This window comes from Leopardus geoffroyi, chromosome D1 (genome assembly GCF_018350155.1).
Source record: "Leopardus geoffroyi isolate Oge1 chromosome D1, O.geoffroyi_Oge1_pat1.0, whole genome shotgun sequence".
In the NCBI taxonomy this organism is placed as follows: domain Eukaryota; kingdom Metazoa; phylum Chordata; class Mammalia; order Carnivora; family Felidae; genus Leopardus; species Leopardus geoffroyi.
This window is the reverse complement of record NC_059329.1, coordinates 112,892,730-112,915,612: the sequence shown is the minus strand read 5'-3', so window position 1 is coordinate 112,915,612 and position 22,883 is coordinate 112,892,730. Positions and strand designations below refer to the sequence as shown.

At 57.6% G+C, this 22,883-nt stretch overlaps 1 protein-coding gene across 16 annotated transcripts in view; it reads left to right on the top strand.

Annotated features, from left to right (window-relative positions):
• The window catches only part of SHANK2 (SH3 and multiple ankyrin repeat domains 2), a 490,708-nt gene that overhangs the window by 73,954 nt on the left and 393,871 nt on the right, over positions 1-22,883 (top strand). For all 16 annotated transcript variants that reach the window (XM_045486261.1, XM_045486258.1, XM_045486265.1 and 13 more), the window contains exons 4-6: positions 17,066-17,269; positions 20,408-20,479; positions 22,491-22,599. In XM_045486261.1, the coding sequence (XP_045342217.1) occupies positions 17,066-17,269; positions 20,408-20,479; positions 22,491-22,599 (385 nt within the window). The remainder of the gene's footprint in view (positions 1-17,065; positions 17,270-20,407; positions 20,480-22,490; positions 22,600-22,883) is intronic.

Here is a 22,883-nt window from a genome sequence, read left to right as displayed (position 1 = left end):
GCCTACGGTCCCCACGTTTGCGTCCACAGGTCCGTACGTGGCCTTGCTCACGTGTATTCGTGTGTAAAGACGTTTTATTTAATACACGCCCTTGACTCATGAACCCTGAACACCGACAGTGCCACCGCTCACGCCTGGACGGAGCTCGTGCCACGGGGGAGAAGCACACGGTGCATCTGGCCGTCCTGTGCTTGGACCGCGTGGCGCCATCTCTGCACTGTGCCTCCGACCGTGGGAAACCGCAAAATCACCAGCAGGAGCACAAAAACGGGCCCTGAGTAGAGCCCAGAGGGACTCGGGTGTGCAGGACGCAGGATGAGCTGGATGAACCAAAAAGCCTGTCGCCGTCTCACTCTACGTTGCCCGGAGCGTGCAGATCGGACGCCACAAACACTTGGCCGCTCCGTAAGTGGTCACGGAAGAGCCACGGATGCTGACTTGGGGACACAGACGAACGTTAGCGAGCGGGCAGACCCCCAAATGTGGAATCCGCGAATAAGGAGAATCGACTGTGCGTGTGTCCCTGTGGTTTTCATGTCGATTTCTCCGTGCGCCGTCGGAGGCAGGACTCCTTTCCACCTCACCCCACAGCTTCGGGGACGTCGCTCGGCTGCGTCCCGTCGGTGACCTGAGTTTTTCCTTCTTTAACCGGCTCCCTAACGAGGTGGCCTCGGTTCCCGTACGGGAAGCGTTTGGTGCTGGCCGTTCTGTTTCTCCCGGAAAAGCTTCCCACCTGCAGATTCTGTTTGCCCCTCGTTTCTGGGAGGTTTTCTTACACGCTGTCTGTGTTTCCGCGTCGCCGGTTGGGCTCTGTGTTTCTTGGACAGCATCGCCGTCACCTGGGTTTCTCCGTCTGCCTTTTCTCTGACGGCCTTCATCGCTGGTGCCTCCTTGTCCTCTGCGATTCTCTCGGGTCCTCCTTTATGGTGTTTCTACTTGGACCCACTCTGTTCTGCGATCCCTGATCGAATGTGGTTGTGTGATTTCGGATTTCCGTTTGATTTCGCAGCCCTGCGTGGGCCCATCTTGAAAGCTATTCTTTTCAGCTCTCGGTGTTTTTACTAGGTTTTCTGGCTTCTTCTTTGCCCTTTGTAGGTCTTCCTTCTTTTAATTGGGACGCGCTCACTCTGGATGAATGCGTGTCTGATTCCCCCGTGCCTTCCCGCCTACTTTCCTTGTCTCCTCTGTGGCATGTCTTTGCTGTCTCCGGGCTGCTCTGCCTGGCGTGTCCACTTTGGCAGAAACTTGCTGTCTTTCTGGTGCTCTGGTTGCGTGTGGGTAAACCGTCCTCAGCTCCCACCCATCCTGATGCCCAATGTCCCGCAGACGCGTTCCCTCCGGGGGAAACCCCGGGTCCCGTAACGGCACCGTGGGCCAGTGTATTAAGGTCTTTTTGTTTTCCTGTCACGATGCTGCTCATTAAATTTCTGTGCACAATTTTGTCCTGTCCTTTTTTCGTTATTATTGAAATTTTAGTTAGTTGACCTACAGCCCAATGTTGGTCTCAGGAGCAGAATTCAGTGACTCGCCCCTTATGTGCGACACCCAGCGCTCAGCGCACGTGCCCTCCTTAACGCCCCTCCCCCGTCTAGCCCACACCCCCTCCCCGACCTCCCTCCACCAACCCTCGGTTTGTTCTCTGTCATGAAGAGTCTCTTGAGGTTTGTTTCCTTTTCTTCTCTCGCTCCCTGCCCTCCTGTTCCTCTGTTTTGTTTCTTCAATTCCGTGTATGAGTGAAGCCCTACAGTACTTGTGTTTCTTGGGTCGGTTATTTCGCTTAGCGTAAGAAACTCTCGTTCCGTCCACGTGGTGGCAAATGGCGGCTTTTCCTTCTTTTTTATAGCCAGGTAATATTCTACTGTGTGTATAAACCACATCTTTATTCATTCATCAGTCTGTGGACACTGGGGCTCTTTGCATCCTTTGGCTGTTGTCGATAGTGCTGCTGTAAACACCGGGGTGCATGTGTCCCTTCCAAACAGCACACCTGTATCCCTTGTAGTGCGATTGCTGGGTCGTAGGGTAGTTCTATTTCTAATTTTTTGAGGACCCTCCACACTGTTTTCCAGAGCGGCTGCACCAGCTTGCATTCCCACCAGCAGTGCAAGAGACCCTCTCTCTCCGCATCCTCGCCAACATCTGTCGTTGCCTGAGTTGCTCATGTGAGCCATTCTGACCGGTGGCAGGTGTTGTCTCACTGTGGTTTTGATTGGCATTTCCCAGATGATGAGTGACGTGGAGCATGTTTTCGTGTGTCGGTTGGCCATCTGGAGGTCTTCTCTGGAGAAGTGTCTACTCATGTCTTCTTACCATTTCTTCACTGGATTGTTTTTGGGGTGTTGAGTTTGATACATTCTTTATTGATTTTGGATACTGACCCTTTATCTGAGATGTTGTTTGCAGGGGCACCTGGGTGGCTCAGTCGGTTAAGCATCTGACTTCGGCTCAGGTCATGATCTCACAGTTTGTGGGTTCAAGCCCCACGTCGGGCTCTGTGCGGACAGCTCAGAACCTGGAGCCTGATTCGGATTCTGTGTCTCCCTCTCGCTCTGCCCCTCCCCCGCTTGTGCTCTGTCTCTCTCAAAAATAGACCTTAAAAAAAAGATATGTCGTTGGCCAATATCTTCTCCCGTTCCGTCGGTTGCCTTTTAGTTTCATTGAGTGTTTCCTTCACTGTGCAGGAGCTTTTTTATCTTGATGAAGCCCCAACAGTTCGCATGATGTGTGTTATTTCAGTTAGTTTGTGTAACAACCTGACGTGGGCTGTGTTGTTGACGTACTTACTAAACACACAAAGTGAGCACAGTGTGTAACCACCATGGGACGAAGTGACGGGACGTCACCCGTGCCCCAAGGCCCCGTGACGCCCTCCTGGTCCCAGTTGACAGGTGAGTAGCGGGTGGCCTGGGACACAACGGCCTGCAGCCTCCAAACCTGCCAGAAGCTGGTGTTTGCTGTGGCCAGCGGACGGCCTTGCAGAAGGCGTGGCACAGGGTCGGGTGCATCTGAGATGCTCGGGGTCACATCCCCCACCGTCCGCCCGTGTTTTGGGGCACAGCACCAAAGGTCTCGAGCCGGGTCTGTGCAGGCTGGCCGTGCAGCTGGGACCAGGCGACAGCAAATGCCCTTTAAACCTCTGTTACCTTGATCGGTCTCCTTGGTCAAAGCTGGCAGTGTCTACACCTGGGAGGCCATCACTGGTGGCAACGGAGAGAGAGTCCACGGCTGTTGAGACGCTCCACGGATAGTGAGCAAGGGTGTGGGACATTGAAGAGTTCAACACGATGCCGGGTCAGGCGGACACAGGGCAGTGGGAGCCTGCCTGGAAGCCCGAGTCCCGCCTCTGCCTGCCATGACCTCTTCCTGGCGGGTGGCGTGGGGGACTTGTGCCCCCCACCACCCCTCCCCCCCACCCCGAGATTCTGACCGCTCTGCCAGCGGCTTCGGGAACCCGTCAAGAATTACCGATGGAGAGACATCTACTCTCCAGACCCGCAGTTACAAAGGTCCGCCAGGGTTCGGTCTCTACTCCCAAGAGTATGATTGTTTCCGGAACCTTCTAAAGATCACCTGTCTTCACTTTGTTCTCGGCAAACAAAGCCCCTGGAGGCTGAGCGCACAACTCCCACGGGTGTGAGCTCCAGCAACAAAGCAGCCATTGTTCCCATGTGTAGACCGTGCCAGGCCGGGTCCTGCGCAGGGGACGTGAGCCGGACCCTGGAATCCTGCCCGGCGGAGCCATGCGAGTTGCCGTGGCCGGTTTGTCACCCCTGTGCCTGCCCACCCGAGGGGAGGTGGTGTCTCCAGGAGCTGTGAGGCTGTCCCTCTTCTGCCCCAGGGGCGTCTGGACCTGTCTCTTCTCCCAGAGTGACTGTGGTCCTAGGTCTCCCCCCCCCCAGTGGGATGACGTTTGCCGCCTCTGAGCGGGAGCCCCCGGCAGGGCTCACCTGCCTTCAGGAGCCCCTCCCCAGGCCCCCTGGAGCGAGGCGCACAGCCCGGGTGGGCCTGGGGTGTGGTGACCAGGGTCCCTTTGCTCCAGGCCGCCGCACACGCACGGGGGGCTCACTGTGGGCCCCAAGGCCACACCCGTCAGCAAACCCGGCCTTTTAAGCCAGTGGCATGTGCCCCAAACAGCACAAACTGCAGTCCTTCTGTGATTTATAGTTTCGGGGAAGGTGGGTTTGGAAGCGGGAGCAGAGCTGGCCCCGAGCGCGCGGCGGGCCGGTTTCTGCCGCGCACCAAGTGGCCCGTCACGAGGAGGAGCTCGGGGCCGGGCCGTGTCGTGCTTTCCTCGGGTGCGCCCAGCGCCACCTTGGGGTTTGGCCCCGAGTCACTCCGTGGAGGCTGCCAACCCACGTGTTCGTCATTGCCGCCCGTCTGAATGGGTCCACGGAGGCGCAGGGACTGGCCGCCTCCTGGCAGAAGCTGCGGGAAAGCGCGTCTCTCCTTTTCTGCTTTGTAGATGCTTCCATTTATTATGTAAGTGTGCCCAGGGGTGGGGGATCCCCCTGCCTGGCTCTCCGCAGCACTCTGGCCCTGAGTGGATCAGCTCTGTCAAGACTTGTCTCCCATCCAAACCAGATTCCTTTGCTGGGAATCCCTCCCCTCCCCTAGACATTCCCACCTCCTACTTAACTCTCACACGAAGCTCGGGAGTCCCAGGGCTCACTCCATGCCCTTCCCACGCTCAGGGCCTCAGTTACCACGTCTGAGCGACGGATGGCCACGGCCACGGCCGCACCTCCAGCTCTGACCTCTGTCCCCGGGGGCCGGAGTGCACCCCCTTGACAGCTGCTCAGCTGAAAGGTCATGCTGCCTGAAAGGGGTGCCGGGACCCTCCCTTCCTCTCTCTCCAACCCCCCACGCCTGGTCCCACTGCTGTTCCCCCTCTCAGCTAGTGGTTAGCCTTGAAAAGTCAACTTTATTAAGGTACAATTTATAAGCCTTAAGAGGCACTCCTCTGAAGGATACCCACGCAGGGACGTTCAGGGAATTTGCTGAGTCGTGCAGCCGTCACCGCCCTCTGCATCGGGGATCTTCCCATTCACCACCTGCCCGCAGCTCATCCTTGCCCACGTCCAGCCCCTGCGTCCACTACCCTGCCTCGTGCCTCTGTGGTCACCCTGTCGTGGGCACTCGGTGTTCACGGGGTCACGCAGGATGCGGATTCCGTGTCTGGTTTCTTTCACGCAGCGGAAGAGATTTGAGGCTCATCCTCTTTGTCTCCTTTCTACTGGCAAGGAGCGTTCCGTCGATGGATGGGCCACACCTTGCTGTCCACGTTTTGGCCGTGAACTTCTGATTCTGTCGTCCGAGCCAGCATGCAGGGGTCCATCCCCGCCGGACGCCTTACCAGTCCAATGCCGGGTCCTGTCCTGAACCCTCTGGGTCCCTTGGACCTCGGCTATCCTGTCCACCTCCGTCACCCTACCCTGCCGTCTGTATCCCCGCCTTTTCCCCTGGCCCAGGAGAGCCCACCCGGCAGGAGACGCTCGTAGCGTAAACACAGTTCCACCGCGTCCTGTCGGTCTCCCCCAGGAGCCCTTGGGGTTTCAAGGATGAGGATCAAATGCTTACCCGGTGCGCCTCCCCTGCCCCCACCGATCCTCCATGAGGTGGCCTCGTGGCCCTTGCTTCCCCTGCGCCCCCAGCACAGCTGTGATTCCGCAGGTACACGCTCGCGTGACTCCTTGGCCAGCGTCTCTCTCCGCCGGGGCTCCCGGTCTGTCTTGTGCGTCCTTGTGCCCCAGCGACTGGTGCGGCTGAGTGAACACTGTCACTGAGAGAGTGAATGACGTCATCTGAACCCTCGTCTCCGACCAGTGGGGAGGGGACATCTGAGCAGAGCTGCTGTGGAAGCCTTGGTGCAGAGCGCATGACCTCGTTCATATTTGAGAAGGGCGATCTTGGCTTCTCTGGGTCGTGGGGTCCACGAGGAAAGAAGGAAGCAGAAGCGGGTAGGAGGCTCCTGCAAGAAGCCGGGGGGGCGTTGATGAAGGCGGAGACCCGCGGACAGGTTCCTGATGACAAAGTCGGTGGGATCGGAGGAGGTGTCACTCTTGCACGAGAGTGTGGTCTGGCCTTCCGAACGGTCCTTAATTGTGACGTATGTCAACAAGTTTTAACATGCGATGCCTGTGTCTCAACAGTGTCTCAGTACAGGGGAGAAACAATATCTTGCAAAAATTGAGCTGGAATTCGCCTTCTATACAGTTTGCCCACGAGAAGCGTACGGTTCAACGGATTTGAGTAAATCCCCAGATGAATGTACCTGTTGCCGCCGTCACTCTTGGAACGTTCTCATCACCCCGGAAGGAAACCCTCTGCCCCTCAGCAGTCAGCCCCCCTCCCCGTGCCGCGCAGCCCCTGGCAACCACTCATCTGCTTTCCATCCTCTGGATTTGCCTCTTCTGCACATTCCCTCTCGGTGGAATCCCCCACTGTGTGGACTGGGAGACGGACCCGTGGTTTCCTTAGCTGTCTGCTTCTCCTGTGGGAGGCAAGCCCAGCATCCCTCAAGTCTGCCCCTGAGGCCAGTGCTTACCACACTGGTGCCTTGAAAGCCACCATTAAATGGCCTCACGTGTCATCGAGTAGCCCAGGCAACACAGAGGTGAAAAACTCTCGCGTCCAAAAATGTGTTGGTCTTTCAGGCCGCCATTGTGATTCCGGATCTTCCTGTCTTGGAATGTATTCTTTCCTGTCCGCTCGTTTGCTGACCGAAAGGAAATTTGTTTGGGATGGTAGACTTCGTTAGAAAATCAGTTGTACCTGACCCTGGCTTGAGCACATTTTCTGCCCTGAAAGAAAAGTCAGGAGGATTCAGGGGGCCGATGGAGACGATGGTGATAATGTTCTTCCTTCAAGAATTTTGACACTATGCAGTGTGGCCCAGGGCTGACTCCCATCTCCGCCGAGGAGACCCCCAAGAGGCATAGAGATGCCTTAGGTCTTTGTATGATGCTGTTTGTTTTTTTTAATATACAGAAAACTGAAAATACAGGACAATACAAAGAACGATATCATAAATACCGTTGTATCTATCTATTATGAATCATTGACAGTGGTGAGCATTTTGTCACTTTTTTATCCTAGGATTAAAACGTTTGGCCCGATAAGGTCAAAGTCACCCTTAGTCCTCACGCCCAGCCCCCTCTCCTCAGCAGAAGCACTGTCTTAAATTCAGTGTGAATCCCTGTTGCTCGCTGCCTGTATGTATCAGTGATCGCTGTATAGCGTTGCATCGTGTAAAAAAGAACATATGTGCCTGGCATCATACTGGGCGTGTCATTCGTAACTTAGTTTTTCCACCTGGCAGGTATGTTTTTGAGATTTGTCTTTTAGATTATCCATCCATCAGTTATCCATTTATCCTTCCATCTCACCCTCCCTCTATCCCTCCCTCCCCCATCCATCCACCTCCCCATCCAACTACCCATCCATCCCTCCCTCCCTTTACCCACCCACCCATCCACCCACCCACCCATCTCTCCATCTCTCAGTCTGTCTCTCCCTCCCTTTTTCATTACAGAAACAGATGGTCTGATCTTTGATCTCTTCTTTGAGAGACCCTCCTGTGTCCTTTGTCGTCCCCATTTGGATCACTTTTTGGGGACGTGGAAGGCGTGGCCTCTGGTTTTCTTTGTGGTTTCGTTCATTGGTTGCTAAGGCCAAAGAGAGCCCCCCGCCCTTGCCCGGCCGCCGACTTCCCTCTGCCTCCATTTTCTCTGTGATGGCGGTGATGATCACCGACCTCCCTGTGCTGAAATGGAGTGGTTTACAGTTCACAGTTTTCATCAGGGAACTGGTGGGTCGTAAGCGGTTTAAAGCACGGCCAGGGCTCCAAGAGGAGGCCTTGATCATGGCCGGGCAGCTTGCTGAAGGCCGAGAGGGGCTTTGCTTCCATTTCCATCATTAAAAAGACAGACAAAAATAAGACAACCCTCTTTAACCAGCATCGGTTTTGTGTTGTGAGGACTCCACGCTCCGTCTCCTGTTAGGCAGTAGGGTAACGTTTTATACATGAGAGGTCAGCCTGGCTTGCCGGGGTCTCCGTAGCCCGTGTGACAAACGTCTGAGTTGCTGAGCCCTTCTGCTTAAGTTTTTCTCTCTGAGAAGGTACTGTTTGGGGAAGTGGCTTTGGGCTGGAATGATTACACATTCTGCAAAAAAAAAAAAAAAAACAACCCCTTGGCAAATCCCACATCGTGTTGGGAACACTGTGGTTCCAAAGGCCACGCTGGTGAAGATTAGGATGTCTCCTCCTCCCCCGGTGTCCCAGGCTGATAAGAATTACCCAGAAGGTGGCCATGCCAGGGCCGAATGGTCAATATTTAATTTTCTGCGTCAGATCCAAGAGCGAGGCGCTTTTCCAGCACCTTCTGTGGTCAGATCTCTGTGACTCGTCCTGCTGGGTCTGCGTCCTGCCCGCCCATTTTTGAACTTTCTCTTCCCACACCTCCTCCCTGGATGGACGGGGGCTCGTTCCCCACAGTGTCCGTGTGGCATCCACGGCCACCTCCCCGGCCCCTGCCCGTCTCCCGTCCATGTCACACCCCTGCCAGGGCAGCCCTCCTGGCCCATGGTTCCGTGTGCCGCTGGGACCCGGTGGGTCCGGCTCTGCCTCTGGGCCCGTGAGTTACAGCTGCCACCTCTTACAGCTGTGTGGCTCTGGGAGCCGTTCTGAGTTTTCCCCGTTCCCCTCTAGACTCAGGAGCACTAGTCCCGACCTCCGGAGCCCATGAGAAGACGTGTCAGCAGCTGCAACCATGTGGCCCCAACCCCAAACGTCCTGTCCCCGACTCCGCTTCCGGGGGCCGCCTGATGATGGCCATCAGGAGAGAAGAATTACCTCCCCTCCCTGGAGACGTGGGCCACCCCCAGATTCTGAGCGGCGCCTCTCCATTTACTGTCACCTTGACGATGGCGGAGGACCACCAGTTAGCCCCTTAAAAATCAGCCCCAGCGCGCGGTTCGCCCGCTGCTTCAACCGAGCACCAGGTGGTAGTTAGGCTTTTACTGTTTGAAAGGACTCATTCCGATTGGAAAAACGAATCCACAGCCACTTTATCCTTTATTGGCGTTCAGACATCCAGAAGCACCCTCACGACTCCTGGCCTTCCTTCGGCATCCACGCACGAGGCTGTCCTCAGTCAAGGTCACCCAGCATTTCCTTTTCCCTCGGAATCCCTTATTTTAATCTTCATGCCTTAGCCGTGAGGGCGCTTGCCTGTTTGTCACCACAGGTTCCAGCCCGAGAGGTCTTTGTGCATAGCAGGGAGCAGTGTTTCCTTCGGAAACTGCCCAGTCCCGGTTTGGGTTGCCTTGGCGTTGGCTGTATTTCGGAGGTGGGCAAATCTGCAGATTGCACGGGAACGGCTGTTAAAGGCGCAAACATGCCTGAGTGTCCCTTGAAATGGCCCCTGGCAAGTTCTGTGCGTCATGGCTCTCTTATTTATTTATTTTTAACTTTTCTTTAATGTTTATCTTTGAGAGGGTGGGGAGGGGCAGAGGGAGAAGGAGACACAGAATCCGAAGCAGGCCCTGGGCTCCGAGCTGTCAGCACAGAGCCCCACGCGGGGCTCGAACCCACGAACTACAAGATCACGACCTGAGCTGAAAGTTAGATGCTTGACTGACTGAGCCACCCAGGCTCCCCTATTGTGGCTCTTTTAAACTGCGTCTTAAAGGGACTGATAATGACCTAACGTGTGGCCCGGAGGAAGTCTTAAATTGTGAAATGCACTTCTTTGCAATGCGTGATGTGCTCAGAAGCCTGCATTTCTTTCAGAATATCCTGAGTTCTTGCTGGATGCTGCCTGCAGGCGCTCCAAGAGCTGGGATATTTATCCTCCCTCGGGTCTGTGTGTCCAGCTCTGGGTCCCCACAGGGTGATCCAGGGAGTGTCCCCTTGGCATCACGACCCCCGAATGCTTTGGCATCCTCGTTTTTTTAACTCTTCTGGGTGGAAGTCAAGAGTGCGGTGGATTGAAGTGTCATCTGGGGAACACGAATGAACAGATGTGCTGGATGTACTGGACCAAAGGCATCTGTGCCATCCGACCTTGTGGTGTCGATGGTTCTTTACTTGACCTCCAGACCGGGCACTCTCACAGTGTTTATTTTATGCAGTGTGACATTTACCATTCTTTCCAGCTTTGCCTACCCCCTTCCCGACCTTTGTAAGACCTCACACAACGATTGCCATCATCCCCCTTGTACGGGACCCAGATCAGATGTGGAGAACGGTTTCCTCTTTTCCATGAAATTCTCTTGCCGTGTTCTTGCAAGTCAAAACAAGCGATGTCCACTTGGGCATTGGTGGGCACACGAGCCCAGAGCACAAGGGTTTTGATCCTTCATGGATTGCGTGAGTTTGTCGACACCTCAGACGTGGCCCACCCAGGCCTGTGGTCCTTAGTGTGAGGCAGAGACTTGGCCATGGTCACAGTGTTACGTACTAAGTTGTCCCCCCACCCCCCATCCCTCTGCAGAAGTTCTAACTCCTGGCATCTTTGAATGTGAGTATATTTGGAGGTGGGGTCTTTAAAGAGATGATTCATGTAAAATGAGGTCATAGGAGTGGGACCTAATCCAGTAGGAACCGTGTTTTAAGAAGGAGATCAGGACACAGACACACACAGCGGGACGACCCCGTGAGGACACAGGGGTAGGAGCCGTCCACACGCAAGGAGAGAGGCCTCGGGAGGGCCTGGCCTTGCCCACGCCTGGGCCTTGGACACCAGCCTCCAGGACTGGGGGACAGTGAATGTGTGTGATTTAAGCCCCCATCTGTGGCGTTTTGTCACGACAGCCCTAGGAACCTATACACCCAGCATACGTGGCAGACAGACTGGGTGTCTGCCTCTATCTGTGTCCAAGTCAGTGTTCTTCCCCTTGTGTCCTGGTATTCTTGGTTGTGAGCCTCACATCTTGCAGAACGGCTACGACTCATGCTGACCAAGCAGGAGAGTAGGCGGCTCTCACTCTCTTCATTTTAGACTTGAGTTTGGCCGTGAGCTTTACCAGTGGAAGGGTGGAGTTTCATACCGTTAACCACCCAGCCGACCACAGCTGTACTGCTTATAATTCTGCAAACACGGGTGCAGGTCTGCCCTCTCTGGATCTTTGCCGTATCTTAACGAGATAGTGTGTTCCCGGTGTCCTGGGTGCAGAGCGAGCCCATGGTCACAGCAGCTCCCAGCATCCATCCTCACTGTGGTCAAGACCAGACCCTACTCTGTGTTGGGCTATGTCACCCAGGAGCATTCCATTTCTGGAGGCTTGTGTTCAGTGTGGTTCGCTTCCATCAGTATATACGGAGCTTCAGGTGTGGATGTGCCAAGAAATAGACACACAGCCTTGTTCCCATGGAGCAGCTCATAGTCTGGAGTAGGGAGGAACACTAATCAGCGGGGTTGGGGGGGCCCGTGCACAGGATTGAGGGGGGACATCTTAGAAGAAGATGTGGATGGTTTCCCTGTGTTCGAATGTGCCTCTTTCCACTGAGTCAAGGCCTCTTGGGGCTCAGAAGACCTGATGCTGGCCCCAGGAAACCCTAGGAGCTTCTGGGACAGACCCCTGAACTGAGGCTGATGTCGGTCACCGAGTCCCGCTCTCCCTGTCAGATTTCACGGTTCTCTGCCCTGTCAGCCCCACCTCCCTTCCCAAGCTACCACGGATGCTCTGCTCATCAGGCCTGAGGGAGAAGCCGCTGTGATTTGGGTCTTGGGGATGTCATTACATCCTCGTGCAGTTTTTTGGTATCTTAAGCCGTGCAGCCCAGCCCAGACACTCTGGGGGGTTTCCAGGTGGCTCTGGACGTCTCGGCATTTGGGGTGTTGCACCAGGAGATCAAAGAGTGACGGTTACTGAAATGTCACGAGGCAAAGCACATGCAGGATGGAGAGGCGGTGACCACAGTCTGGACAGGAGGGAGCAGCGGTCAGCCGAGGAGCTTGGGCTGTGGTCCGTGGGCAGTCAGATCAGCTCCCTGGGTTCTGTCCGGGACATTCGGTGGTCACCTCAACCTGGAGGGACGCTACAGAGGGTGAGTCCTGGGCCCTGTTGGGAGAGTGAGTGTGATTTCAGCTGGCAGGCGAGGCAGGGAAGGGACAGTCAGCTGGAGGTGCAGGTGCACAGGGCACTTACACGGCCTGGCGTGCCAGGTAACCCCTCTCCTTCCATGCGTGGTGGGTGCTACCTACGTGCTCACACCCGGCTCCAGGAAAGCCCACCGTGCGGCCAGCTCAGAAGACACCAGACACACCCCGCTGCCTTTCCTCACTTACCCCTCCTCAACTCCCGTCCTTCCCCAGCAGCCCATCAGGCACAGCCCTGCTGCAAGGGCAGTCCTGGCGTGGGTAGTCCAGTCAATGAATGACAGCTGGGAGCCATGAAAACCACAATGAGAAAACCAGCCCTAGGCCATATTGGAGGCGGTGAGAGACTCCACTCTCAGGATGGAGAAGCTGAACATAAGTGCTCAAATGAGCCCCCGTGGATGCCCCAAGGGAGGAGTAAGTAGGCTGTCTGGGGGGGCACGCACACCGTGGACAGTGCCCGGGAACTGAAAGCCACGGGAGGGTTGGGGATGGGAATTTCAGGTCAAGGGCTCAGCACGGGATCAGCAGGGGACAAATCTGGGGGGAGTGATGAGTCTGGCAGACGGAGCATGAAGGCGGTTTCTACCTCAAGTGACCTTTCCTCACCCCACTCTTACCACGTGATGCCTGATGAAGTGTTGAGAAGGATTGGTACCTTATTCCCGTCTCCCTATAGCCCTGGGAGATGGGTATGCTTCATAATCCGTTACAGGTATTCTCAGGGTGAGCGATTTGCCAGAGGACTCATATAGCACAGGGGGGATTGCCAAGATAGCCTGGGTGTCAGGAATCCTAGGGCCCAGCTACTGCCATTCAAGGGTGGCTTAGGGGAACGCCTTTATTCCTCTAGCTTCCGTCTCCTGCTTCCGTCTCCTGCATAAAGGGTCTTGTACCAGCCCTGGGAAGGGCGTGGGTGGGAGGACACAAGATGACTGAGACGCGGGTCTTGCGCCTTAAGGAGCGCAGAGCCTGGAGATGACAATGATGGCGGTGGTGATCATGTTGATGGTGACAGTGACACCGTAGTGGTCAACATTTATTGAATCCTAATACGTAGGAACTGTGTAACCGCATTTCCCTTCACCACAACCACGAGTGAGCAGAATTATCATTATTATTGTTGTAGATATAATTGTGTATAATCACATACTCCTACGTAATGAAAACAACCTGTACGACACGCTTACGTGTAACAAATACGATGATTACTGTTAATATAAAAACCATCGCCATCATTGTTATTCCCGTTTCCCAGAAAACGAAGCTGAGTCTCAGATTCTCAAGTTCTAGGGCAAAGGACAACACGTAGGAGATTCTAAAGCCTTTCTTTCAAAGGGAGAACGTCTAGCCTCTGAGGTGCCAATAGCTTTGCAAAGTAGAGCGACAAAGGGCTGGGACACTGGTGCTGGGGGAGACGGTAAACCACGGCTGCGAGGAAGCGTGTTCTCCTTCCACCTAACGGCCGGGCCTTGGGCCGCACGCACAAAAGAAAGCCCTCGAAGGGCCGCAAAGCCTTTCCGACGCAGATGTTCGCCCAGTAGGAATCCCCTTCTGAAAGTAGACTTGGAACCAGCTCCTCAGCCCAGCAGTGGCGGGATGGTTGCTCTGACAGGGCTTGAATACAAAGGCGCAGCTGGCCACGAGCCCAAGCACACCGTCCATTACGCACACGGCGAGTTAGACGCCAGCACACAAACGGGTGACTCGAGGGTCAACTCTCTGTTGCTGACAACGCGATCCAGCAGCCCAGCCCAGCCCGAACTGACCGCCGCCCACACCCTCCCAAATCTCAGTGGTGGGACCACCTCCCATTCCGGAAACCCCGGAGATGCTCCTTGACTCCTCCCTGGCCTGTACCTTCTAGGTCCGCCGAGGTTAATCTACAGCCTTGAGTGCTTGAGTCCCGGTCTGTGCCCCCACCCCTGCCCTGCGGGGTTTAAACCACAGACGCGTATTGTCTCCGGGTCCTGGGGGCTGGAGGCTGGGATCCGGGGGCGGGGAGGGCTGGGTCCTCCCGAGGCTCGGAGGGAGGGTCTGGGCCAGGCCTCGGCCCCGGCTGCTGGTGGCGATGCCTGGCGCTCCTTGGCTTGGAATGCACCGCTTCCGTCCCTGCCTCCCGTCTTTGCGTGGCGCGTGCACGTTTGTGCCTAAATTTCCCTGTTCAGAGGGACACAGTGGATTGCGGCCCGCCCTACTCTGTTACGACCTCATCTTAACTCGATTATATCTGCCAAGACCCTATTTCCAAATAAATCGCACGCACAGATAAAGGGGGTCAGGACGTCAGCATGCTTTGCGGGACACGTTCAACCCCTAACGGCCTGTGTTTTTACATTCTGTCTGACCCTTACAAGCCCCTCCAGTTAGGTGGGTTCCGATTTTCACCCTGGGAACAGGGACTTCTGGGCCGGTGGGTTCGCCCAGGATCACAAAGGTAGTGTGACTAGTTGGGCTGTAAACCCAGGCCTTCCTGACCGCCAAGCTCCTGCTCCTTCTGGAAGGTTCTGAATTGGGTCTTCTTGGTGTTTCTTTTTTTTTTTTTTTTTCCAACGTTTATTTATTTTTGGGACAGAGAGAGACAGAGCATGAACGGGGGAGGGGCAGAGAGAGAGGGAGACACAGAATCGGAAGCAGGCTCCAGGCTCTGAGCCATCAGCCCAGAGCCCGACACGGGGCTCGAACTCACGGACCGCGAGATCGTGACCTGGCTGAAGTCGGACGCTTAACCGACTGCGCCACCCAGGCGCCCCATTCTTGGTGTTTCTTAGAGCAGGACGGTTCTTTGTTGTGCAGAACTGGCCCGCCCAGGGCATAGACTCTGCGGCCCCGGCTCCAACCAGAGTGGCAGTGGGCGCTCTGTGATCACCTGCAAAGGCCCACGGGACCCCTGGGAGCAGGTGCCAGCCTGTATTCCACTGGGTACTCACCTGCTGGCCACAGTACAGGGGCCCCAGGTCAGCCTGGGGTGCTGGCATCCAAGGGAACTTGGGTGTCTGTGTGGTTGGAACCAGAGGCCAATGGCGACTCCCGAAACAGGACTTGGCGTGTTTGTTATCTGCGGCCCTGCTCGGTCACGTCGGGCAGATCTAGTTTGTTGTGTCTCCAGATACTCCTATCACCCAGCCAAGGCCGGCCGGGGCTGCGGCTGCAGTCATGAAGCGTCACCGAAGTGAACAGCCCGCCCTCACCCAGCCTGGTAGCCCCAAGGGAGCTCCGAGGTCACCCTCGAATTCAGCCATTGACAGTGGGGAGGGATGGACGGGTGAATCATGTGTAAGGGTCAGGTTTCCTGGCAGCGGGACCCTGGGCTGCCTGCTGAAGGTTCCTCATTGTTGAGTGGGGCAGGTTCTTCTTACCTGGCGGGGAGGTGCTTCCCGGAGGCCGAGGCACGGGACGATGCGGGGAGGGCCTCCGTGTCCTTGGGCACGCCCAACCCCCAGTAGAGAACCCGTCCCAGCCTCCTGTCCTTTTTGAAGGTTTTTTTTTTTTTACAGTGACAAGGCCATCTCGAGCCCCGGCTGATGGCTGTTCAATAGAACATCATTTTAATTCAACAAAAAGACAAGTCACGGGGTGCCTGGGTGGCTCAGTTGGTGAAGCATCCAACTCTTAATATCAGCTCAGGTCACGATCTCGTGGTTTGTGGGATCGGGCCCCACCTTGGGCTCTGCGCGGACAGTGCGGAGCCTGCTTGGGATTCTCTCTCTCTCTCTCCCTCCCTCCCTCCCTCCCTCCCTCTGCCCCTCCACTCTCTCTCAAAAAAAAAAAAAAAAACATTAAAAAAGTGGAAAGACAAAGTCTTTAAAAAAACGAGACGAGGTTAGAAGCAGATGTGATGCTGCGTTTGCTTATCCTGGTTCGTTGGTGAATCTTCCAGAAGGGGGCCCGGGAGCATAACCTTTGGGTACTTAGTGGCACGGTTATACTTTTGCAAGGTGTGACTGATTTTGCAGGCCCCGTCTACACTCTTGAAGTTTTAAAAAATTGCCACTCCTGGCACCCGATGGGATTTTTTTTTTTCTTTTTAATTTTTTTTTTTTTTTCAACGTTTATTTATTTTTGGGACAGAGAGAGACAGAGCATGAACGGGGGAGGGGCAGAGAGAGAGGGAGACACAGAATCGGAAGCAGGCTCCAGGCTCCGAGCCATCAGCCCAGAGCCCGACGCGGGGCTCGAACTCATGGACCGCGAGATCGTGACCTGGCTGAAGTCGGACGCTTAACCGACTGCGCCACCCAGGCGCCGCGGGGCTCGAACTCACGGACCACGAGATCGTGACCTGGCTGAAGTCGGACGCTTAACCGACTGCGCCACCCAGGCGCCCCCGGATGGGATTTTTTTTAAGTCCAACTGTGTTTCATCACGGCCTTCCTTTCTGGTTTGGGAGTGGCGGGGCTGGTCTGTCCACAGTCCGGTGGAGTGGCACGGCCGCTTGCCGTGGACTTTCCCACCAGAGAGGTTACGAGCCGAGGCCTCCATCCGTGTCGGAGATGACGTGCGGCCGACGTACGAGGGAAATCGTGCTATGCTCTGCTTGAGCTGCGGCTCTCAAAGCGTGTTCCCTGTCACCTTCACGCTCGTGACCAGTGCAGGTTTGGGGCCCGGACGTGGTGCCTCAGACGCTCTGCTGGGTGGCCGGGGGGTCGACACGGTGTCCACAAGCGCTGGGGGTTTGAGAAGCCCCATGCAGGGGGGGAGCCACCCGAGGCAGTTGGCGTCGTTGACCAGAAAACCACGGCTGGTGTCAAGGCCGCAGAAGCCAGTGGCTCAGTCCTTGCTTTTCTCCTTCGGTGTTGACACCGTGTCTCCATCCGGGCGACAAGAGGGTCTGATCTCTCGTCCTGAAGCATGGGGGCGGGGGTCTGCTGCTCAGAGAACTTCTGTGGAAGCACCTCTGACATCTCTGGCCACGTGCCGGGTGGGATGTGCCACTGATCAGGTGTCTTTGTCCTTCTTTGCAGAAGTGCCTTCGGTTTGACCCGGACGCGACCGTGTGGGTCGCGAAGCAGCGGATTCTGTGTTCCTTGAACCAGAGCCTGAAGGACGTCCTCAACTACGGGCTGTTCCAGCCCGCCAGCAACGGGCGCGACGGGAAGTTCCTGGACGAGGAGCGGCTGCTGCGCGAGTACCCGCAGCCCGCGGGCAAGGGCATCCCCTCCCTGGAGGTACCGGCGTCTGCCTCGCGGCCTGGATGCGGGGTGGGGGGGGGAGGACCTTCGCGGGACTCCAGATCTGACTTCAACAGGGCAGTGACCCCCAAGTTCGAAGTTCGTTGCGAGGTTGGGGTTGCACCTGATTTGGCGAAGCTCAGACGGCCGCGCCAGTTTTTGTCCGTTTGTTTTGAGAAATCTTGGGGTGAGCCAACCTCGGGTGCGACTCAGGGTCATGTCGCGGGGGCCTGTGGGTCCTGGGGTGCGGAGTGGGGCCCGCTTCCACCTCCCCGAGTCAGTCTTCCGTCCCTGGATGCGGGCTGGCCAGTGGCCATCCGGCTGTGATCAGAGGCAGGATTTCCTTCCTGCTTCTTGCCCAGGAATGACCAGTGGGCTCGGAGCTGCTGTCAGTCCGGGCTGCCTCGTGAAGGGTCAGTGCGCAACCTGGGCCACACGCAGTGTGACACGGGCCCCTGCCGCTCGGACCCCCGGCTTTACACGTGGTATTTCCACGTGATGTATTAAGGCAGTTCTGTAAGTCGCTGGCAGGTGGTCATTTCTCCCGTTGCTGTTATCGAGTGATGAGGCTCATTTCGGCCTCCTCAAACAGCGGGGGGCTGCACGTGGGGAATCGTCACCGGCCCGTGAGCGAGCTGAGTGGGCTTTGCCATATTCTCAGCGACGAGATCATTCTGGAGTCAGAGAGGTCATGGGCCGAGGCCGGACCGAATCTGCATGTTCCTGGGCTTGATAGAGACTTTGAGGCCGAGGTTCTCGGGACCCCCATTTGGATGGAACATGTGTCAGACCAGAGGGAAGGGTTCCGTGGAGGGGAAGATGGGGTGCCACTTGGCATCCTGGGGTTCCTGTTCCAACCTCAGTTTGCTTCTCCATAAAATGGGTATCCATTGCCAAAAAAAAAAAAAAAAAAATCCCGCGTCGGGGGTCTGTTAAGCACCAGACACTTCCTAGGCATGCTCGCCGTGCACAGGACTGTCAAGGTCGGGTGTGCTGGAGCTCACGCTTGAGTGGCAGGTGACAGACCGGGAACAGGAAACGGGCGATTCATTTTGGGGACTGATCGTTTCCACATTGGGAGTAAAACCTGGCGAGAAGACCGGGACGTCCAGAACCCACTCTTGATCAGAGGGTGACTCCGGCCGGTCCCCCACCCACCGAGAACCAAAGGAGAGGGTGTGGGGACACCCTGTAAGCTGGGCAGGGCAGTGCCGTGGACTCCAGAAGGGACACACTCGCCTTCCCTCCCACGTCCTGTCCAGGGACTTGTGTCAAGGGGCTGAGGGGGTGGTTTGTGGGGGGGGGGGGCGCCTCTGTTCCCGCGTGTGCGTCACCCCCCACGGGGCTCGGTTCCTTCCTGGTAGCTGTGTGGCCTGGACCTGCCACACAGCCTCTCTGGGCCTCGGGTTCCCGGCTCTGAAATCGAGGGACGTTACTCCCGCCTTCCTGGGGGGCCGTGAGGCTCAAGGGAGGGTGTCCGCGGGCTGCTGGCGATCTCCTACAAACGGGGGAGGGATTGTACTTCCGTTTACTCGTCTCCTCGGGCCTCTGTCCCACCAGGTGATCCGCTGGGCGGAGGGAGACGGGCCTGGCCTCCCACCGGTAGGGGCGGCCGTGGCCGTGAGCTCTTTGCCCCTGAGAATTTTGGTAGAATGTGGTTCCTGCGTGTGAAGCACTGAGAAAAGAGCAGGGAAAGGGTTTGTGTTGGGAGCTGGGTCCCCATCGCCACAGGCTAGACACGAGGGCGCCTCGGGAAGCAGTCCTCCTCCTCTGAGCACTTCCCCTCCCGCCAGGGGACGTTCGCGGCCCCAGCGTCTTTTTACACCCCGAAGGAGTCCCGGTGACTCGGATTCCCTTAGAGGCGTCAGTCAGTGAGCCCCCACCTCTCCCGACGTCACCCCTCGTGGCTCCCGAAACCTCGGAGGTCTGACGGGTACAGACCAGGTGTTCGAGGGGCTCACGCAGCCCAGGGCGCGGGGCGCACGAGCACGCGGTCCTGCTCGAGGCTAGAACCGGGGGAAGAAGTCCTAAACCAGGTCTGGGGCCCCTGGTGCCGGTCCAGCCAGGGGAGACGGACGCCTGCGGGCCGCGGCCAGCGCCCGTGGTCCCGGAACTTTCCACCAAACTTCCTGGCTTCACCACGGGCTTGTTTTGGCACTTGACAGAAAACCCGGTTTCAGTCTGTGTGACAGGAATTTTGTCAGTTCTGACCCTGTATGTGCAGTCGGTGCCTGGATGGGCCCCCCTGCCCCCGCTGCCCGCCCGCCCCCGCTGCCCCACACCGTCCTTCCTCCCCCACCCCCACCCGTGCTTGTGTAAACCCCCGGGCTGGCTCGAGAACCCAGGGAGGTGTGGGGCGCATCTGGACAGAGCCGGTCCAGGCCAGGACGCCCACGCGCCGTCCTCGGGTGTCCCCACCGACAGATCGGGAACCGGAGTCTGAGATGGGAAAGCGTCCACCCCGGGCTGCGGGACGTCGGTGGGGCTGGAACCGAACAGGTGTCCTGACCGGGAATCTTCCCGCAAACCGCTGGTGCCCTCCCCAACCTTCAGTAGCACTTCTGGCACGTTTTATCTCCGAGGGGCCTCCGGGCGCGGCCTAGGTGGAGGTGCTGGGGTTCAAGGCCGACTGGCACCCGCATGTTGTTCTTGGGCACTTCCGACGTTGGAGGAAAACGTGTGGTTTCCAGTTTGGGGGCGGGGGGGTGCACGTTTGCAGGGAGAGCCCGGGCCAGGCCTGAGGCACGGGGGACGCTGGCTTCGCCGGGCCGGGCTTCTCACGCATGTTTGCTGGGGAGGACGTCAAAGAAACATCCTGATTTGTCCACGGGGCAACACGCACGGCCACGAGGACCACGATCACCACTAATGCAGAGGAGCGCCTGCGTGGCTTCTCTGTGGGAGGACACGCCTCCTCCGTCCCTTTGGGTGGCTCTCCTTTCCGTGGCTTTTCAGCCCCGTGGCTGTGGATCCTTGCAGGTGTCATTCTTGCGATGCCAGGGGTCTGTGGGATGACTGTGCTTAGTTTCCCCGGGAGAGTTAGCGGTGGGGCCCCTGCCTTCCGCGAGGCGGCCTTTGGACCCCATGTGACGTACTCACGTGTTTTCTTTCCTCCTGTCTCTGTTTCTGTGCCAGTTTCGATACAAGAAGCGAGTGTATAAGCAATCCAACCTGGACGAGAAACAGTTGGCCAAGCTGCACACAAAGGTAGGCGGGGACGGCTGCCGTTTCCACACCCGGCCTCGTGTCTCTTACGTGGCAGCGCCGTCTCCACGGATCAGGGGGCCACGAGGTTTCCTCGGAGGCGGGACCCCGCCGCAGGGTGGGTCCGGACTTGTGCCCTCGGGGGCAAGGTGCATGCACCTGCGTGTCCTCCGCTGGCGTGGCCCCCGTGGGCCTGACCAAACCACACAAACGAACGCGCCTTCCTGGTGCCCGCAAGGGCGTCCGCCCGCCAGAGCCCCTGGACGTGGCTCTCCTCTCCTCCTGTGTGACGAAAGCATGCTGGTGGCAAACTTGTGCATCGACTGGCATCGGAGGGGACGCTGCTGTAGGCACGTCCCCCCGAGTGTTTCTGGGAGGAGGGGTAGCCATTCTCTCTGAGCCACCGCTGGCGGCAGGGAGGACAGCACTGAGCACAGAGTCAGCGAAAGAGCTGTTCGCATAAACCGCCTGGAGGTGAGGCCTGCACGTGGCCGGCAGGGTTGACACAGAGAGCTGTGGGCTGCGGTCCATGAAGGCTGGCTTGCTGGCGGGGCTCCTGCCCTTGGTTGGGGACGCCGTGCGTGTCCAGGGGCTGCTGGGGCTGGAGCGCGTGGCCGCATCTGCCTTAGTGCTGGAAAGGATGTGCGATTTCTGAGGATGCCCGAGGACGTGAGCCCAGGGAGGGCCAGCATCAGGCGGCCGCCTGGACCCTGCCCCTCGCCTGTCCCGGTGCCGTCCAGGTGAGCTCGCGGAGGGCGTTCTCAGCCAGCGGCTTCCCCCGGCTTTTGTTCTGTCCCCGATTTGTGCCTCGGTAGACGCGTGGATTTTACCGTGCTCAGCGGTTACGGTATGCCGTTATTTCTTTCTGTGCTCAAGTTGCCCAGATGTGGCCGGCTCTCTGCCCTCTGGCATGTCCCCACCGTCCTCTGAGTGCTGACAACTTTGTGGCCCAACTCATGTTCCTGGCCCGCGTGCACATTCCTTGCCCAGCCTTGGAATCTGCCGGGGTGGCCGTGTTTAGACCCCAAGGTCTGGAGGAAGCTTCTGGCTGTTCTGATTACCTTCTGAAGTGTAGATAAGAACGTGCCTTCGGATTAATAAGAACGTTGGTTAGTAAATAGCAGTGAAAGCGTTAAGCGACACCCAGTGTCTCTTGTGTCGCTGGGCATCTGTTAATTCTGGCCCTGGAATGTACAGAAAACATTCGGGCGGAGAACCAGCCTGTGTCGGCGGGCCGGAGGTCCCGGAGCCCTCGCTGCTGCCCCTGTGGTGTGTGTGGGGAGCCCTGGGCAGGGGGCTGCAGAATCGGGCCAGCGGCAAGGGTTGGCGTCTTCAGGTGGAGGCAGACGGGATACCGTGGTCATCGTCAGGTAGCCCGGGGGCCGTCTGCTCCCTGTTGCAGACGGGGCCGGGCAAAGCTGGGGAGACATCCCTCCCCGCCAGGGCTGACCCACGGATCATTCTGACCTCCCGAAAAGTGAATGTCTCTCCTCACCTTGAATCGCTTTGTGCCCAGGCGTCCCTGTTTCCATCCACGTAGTCACGGGGTCCACCCAAAAGTGGATTAGCCCAGCAGGAGGCTGCCCTGTCCTCTCTCCATCGCAGCTGCTGCTTTCGAGACTAGAGAACACGAACAGCAGTCCTTGGGCCTCACGTCCCGGAGGTGGAGTCTGACGGCCTGGGTGGACCCGGGAAACTAGGTTTTCAAAGGGGTCCGGCTGGTTTGTCCTTTCAAAAGCAAAGGAAAGTCCTGTGGCTCTTGGCCACAGTGAAAGGCTGAAAGGCGAGAGATTTCTGAAACCCGCATCCAGGGTGGCCTGGTTGCACCTGCTGCGTGCTGGGCTTCCAGACGCCCAGCTGCTGCCTGGTGGGTCCACAGAGCCCGGCGGGGGGCAGGGGCGGGGGCAGGGGCGGGGGGCGGCTCCCTCTCCCCGGCGGAAGCCAGGGCACACCCTGTAAGGAACCTTCCCGGCGACCCGTTAAGACATTTCTGTCTTTTCGTTTTTCTCTTTAGACCAATCTGAAAAAGTTCACGGACCACATTCAGCACCGCTCGGTGGAAAAGATCACCAAGATGCTGGAACGCGGCTTGGATCCGAATTTCCATGACCCGGACACCGGAGGCAGGTCCCGGGTGGGGGGGACGTCAGTACGCCTCGCTGGAGCGCGGGTTGAATCCGAAGAGGTGCTTCTGTTGGCACCCTGCACACGCGTGTGCAACACTGACACGTCCCTTGGTTCTTGAAAGGGCTTTGTCACTCCTGCGTGAGTCGCGGGCGAGGGGGGCTGAGCCGGGCAGCCGGCCTGGCACCTGGCACGCGGTCGGCGCTCATCCACAGCTGCCGAACGAGTGAACGGATGAAGGAGGGAACGGATGGCAAGGCGTACGAGCTGTCGTGCACCCCCC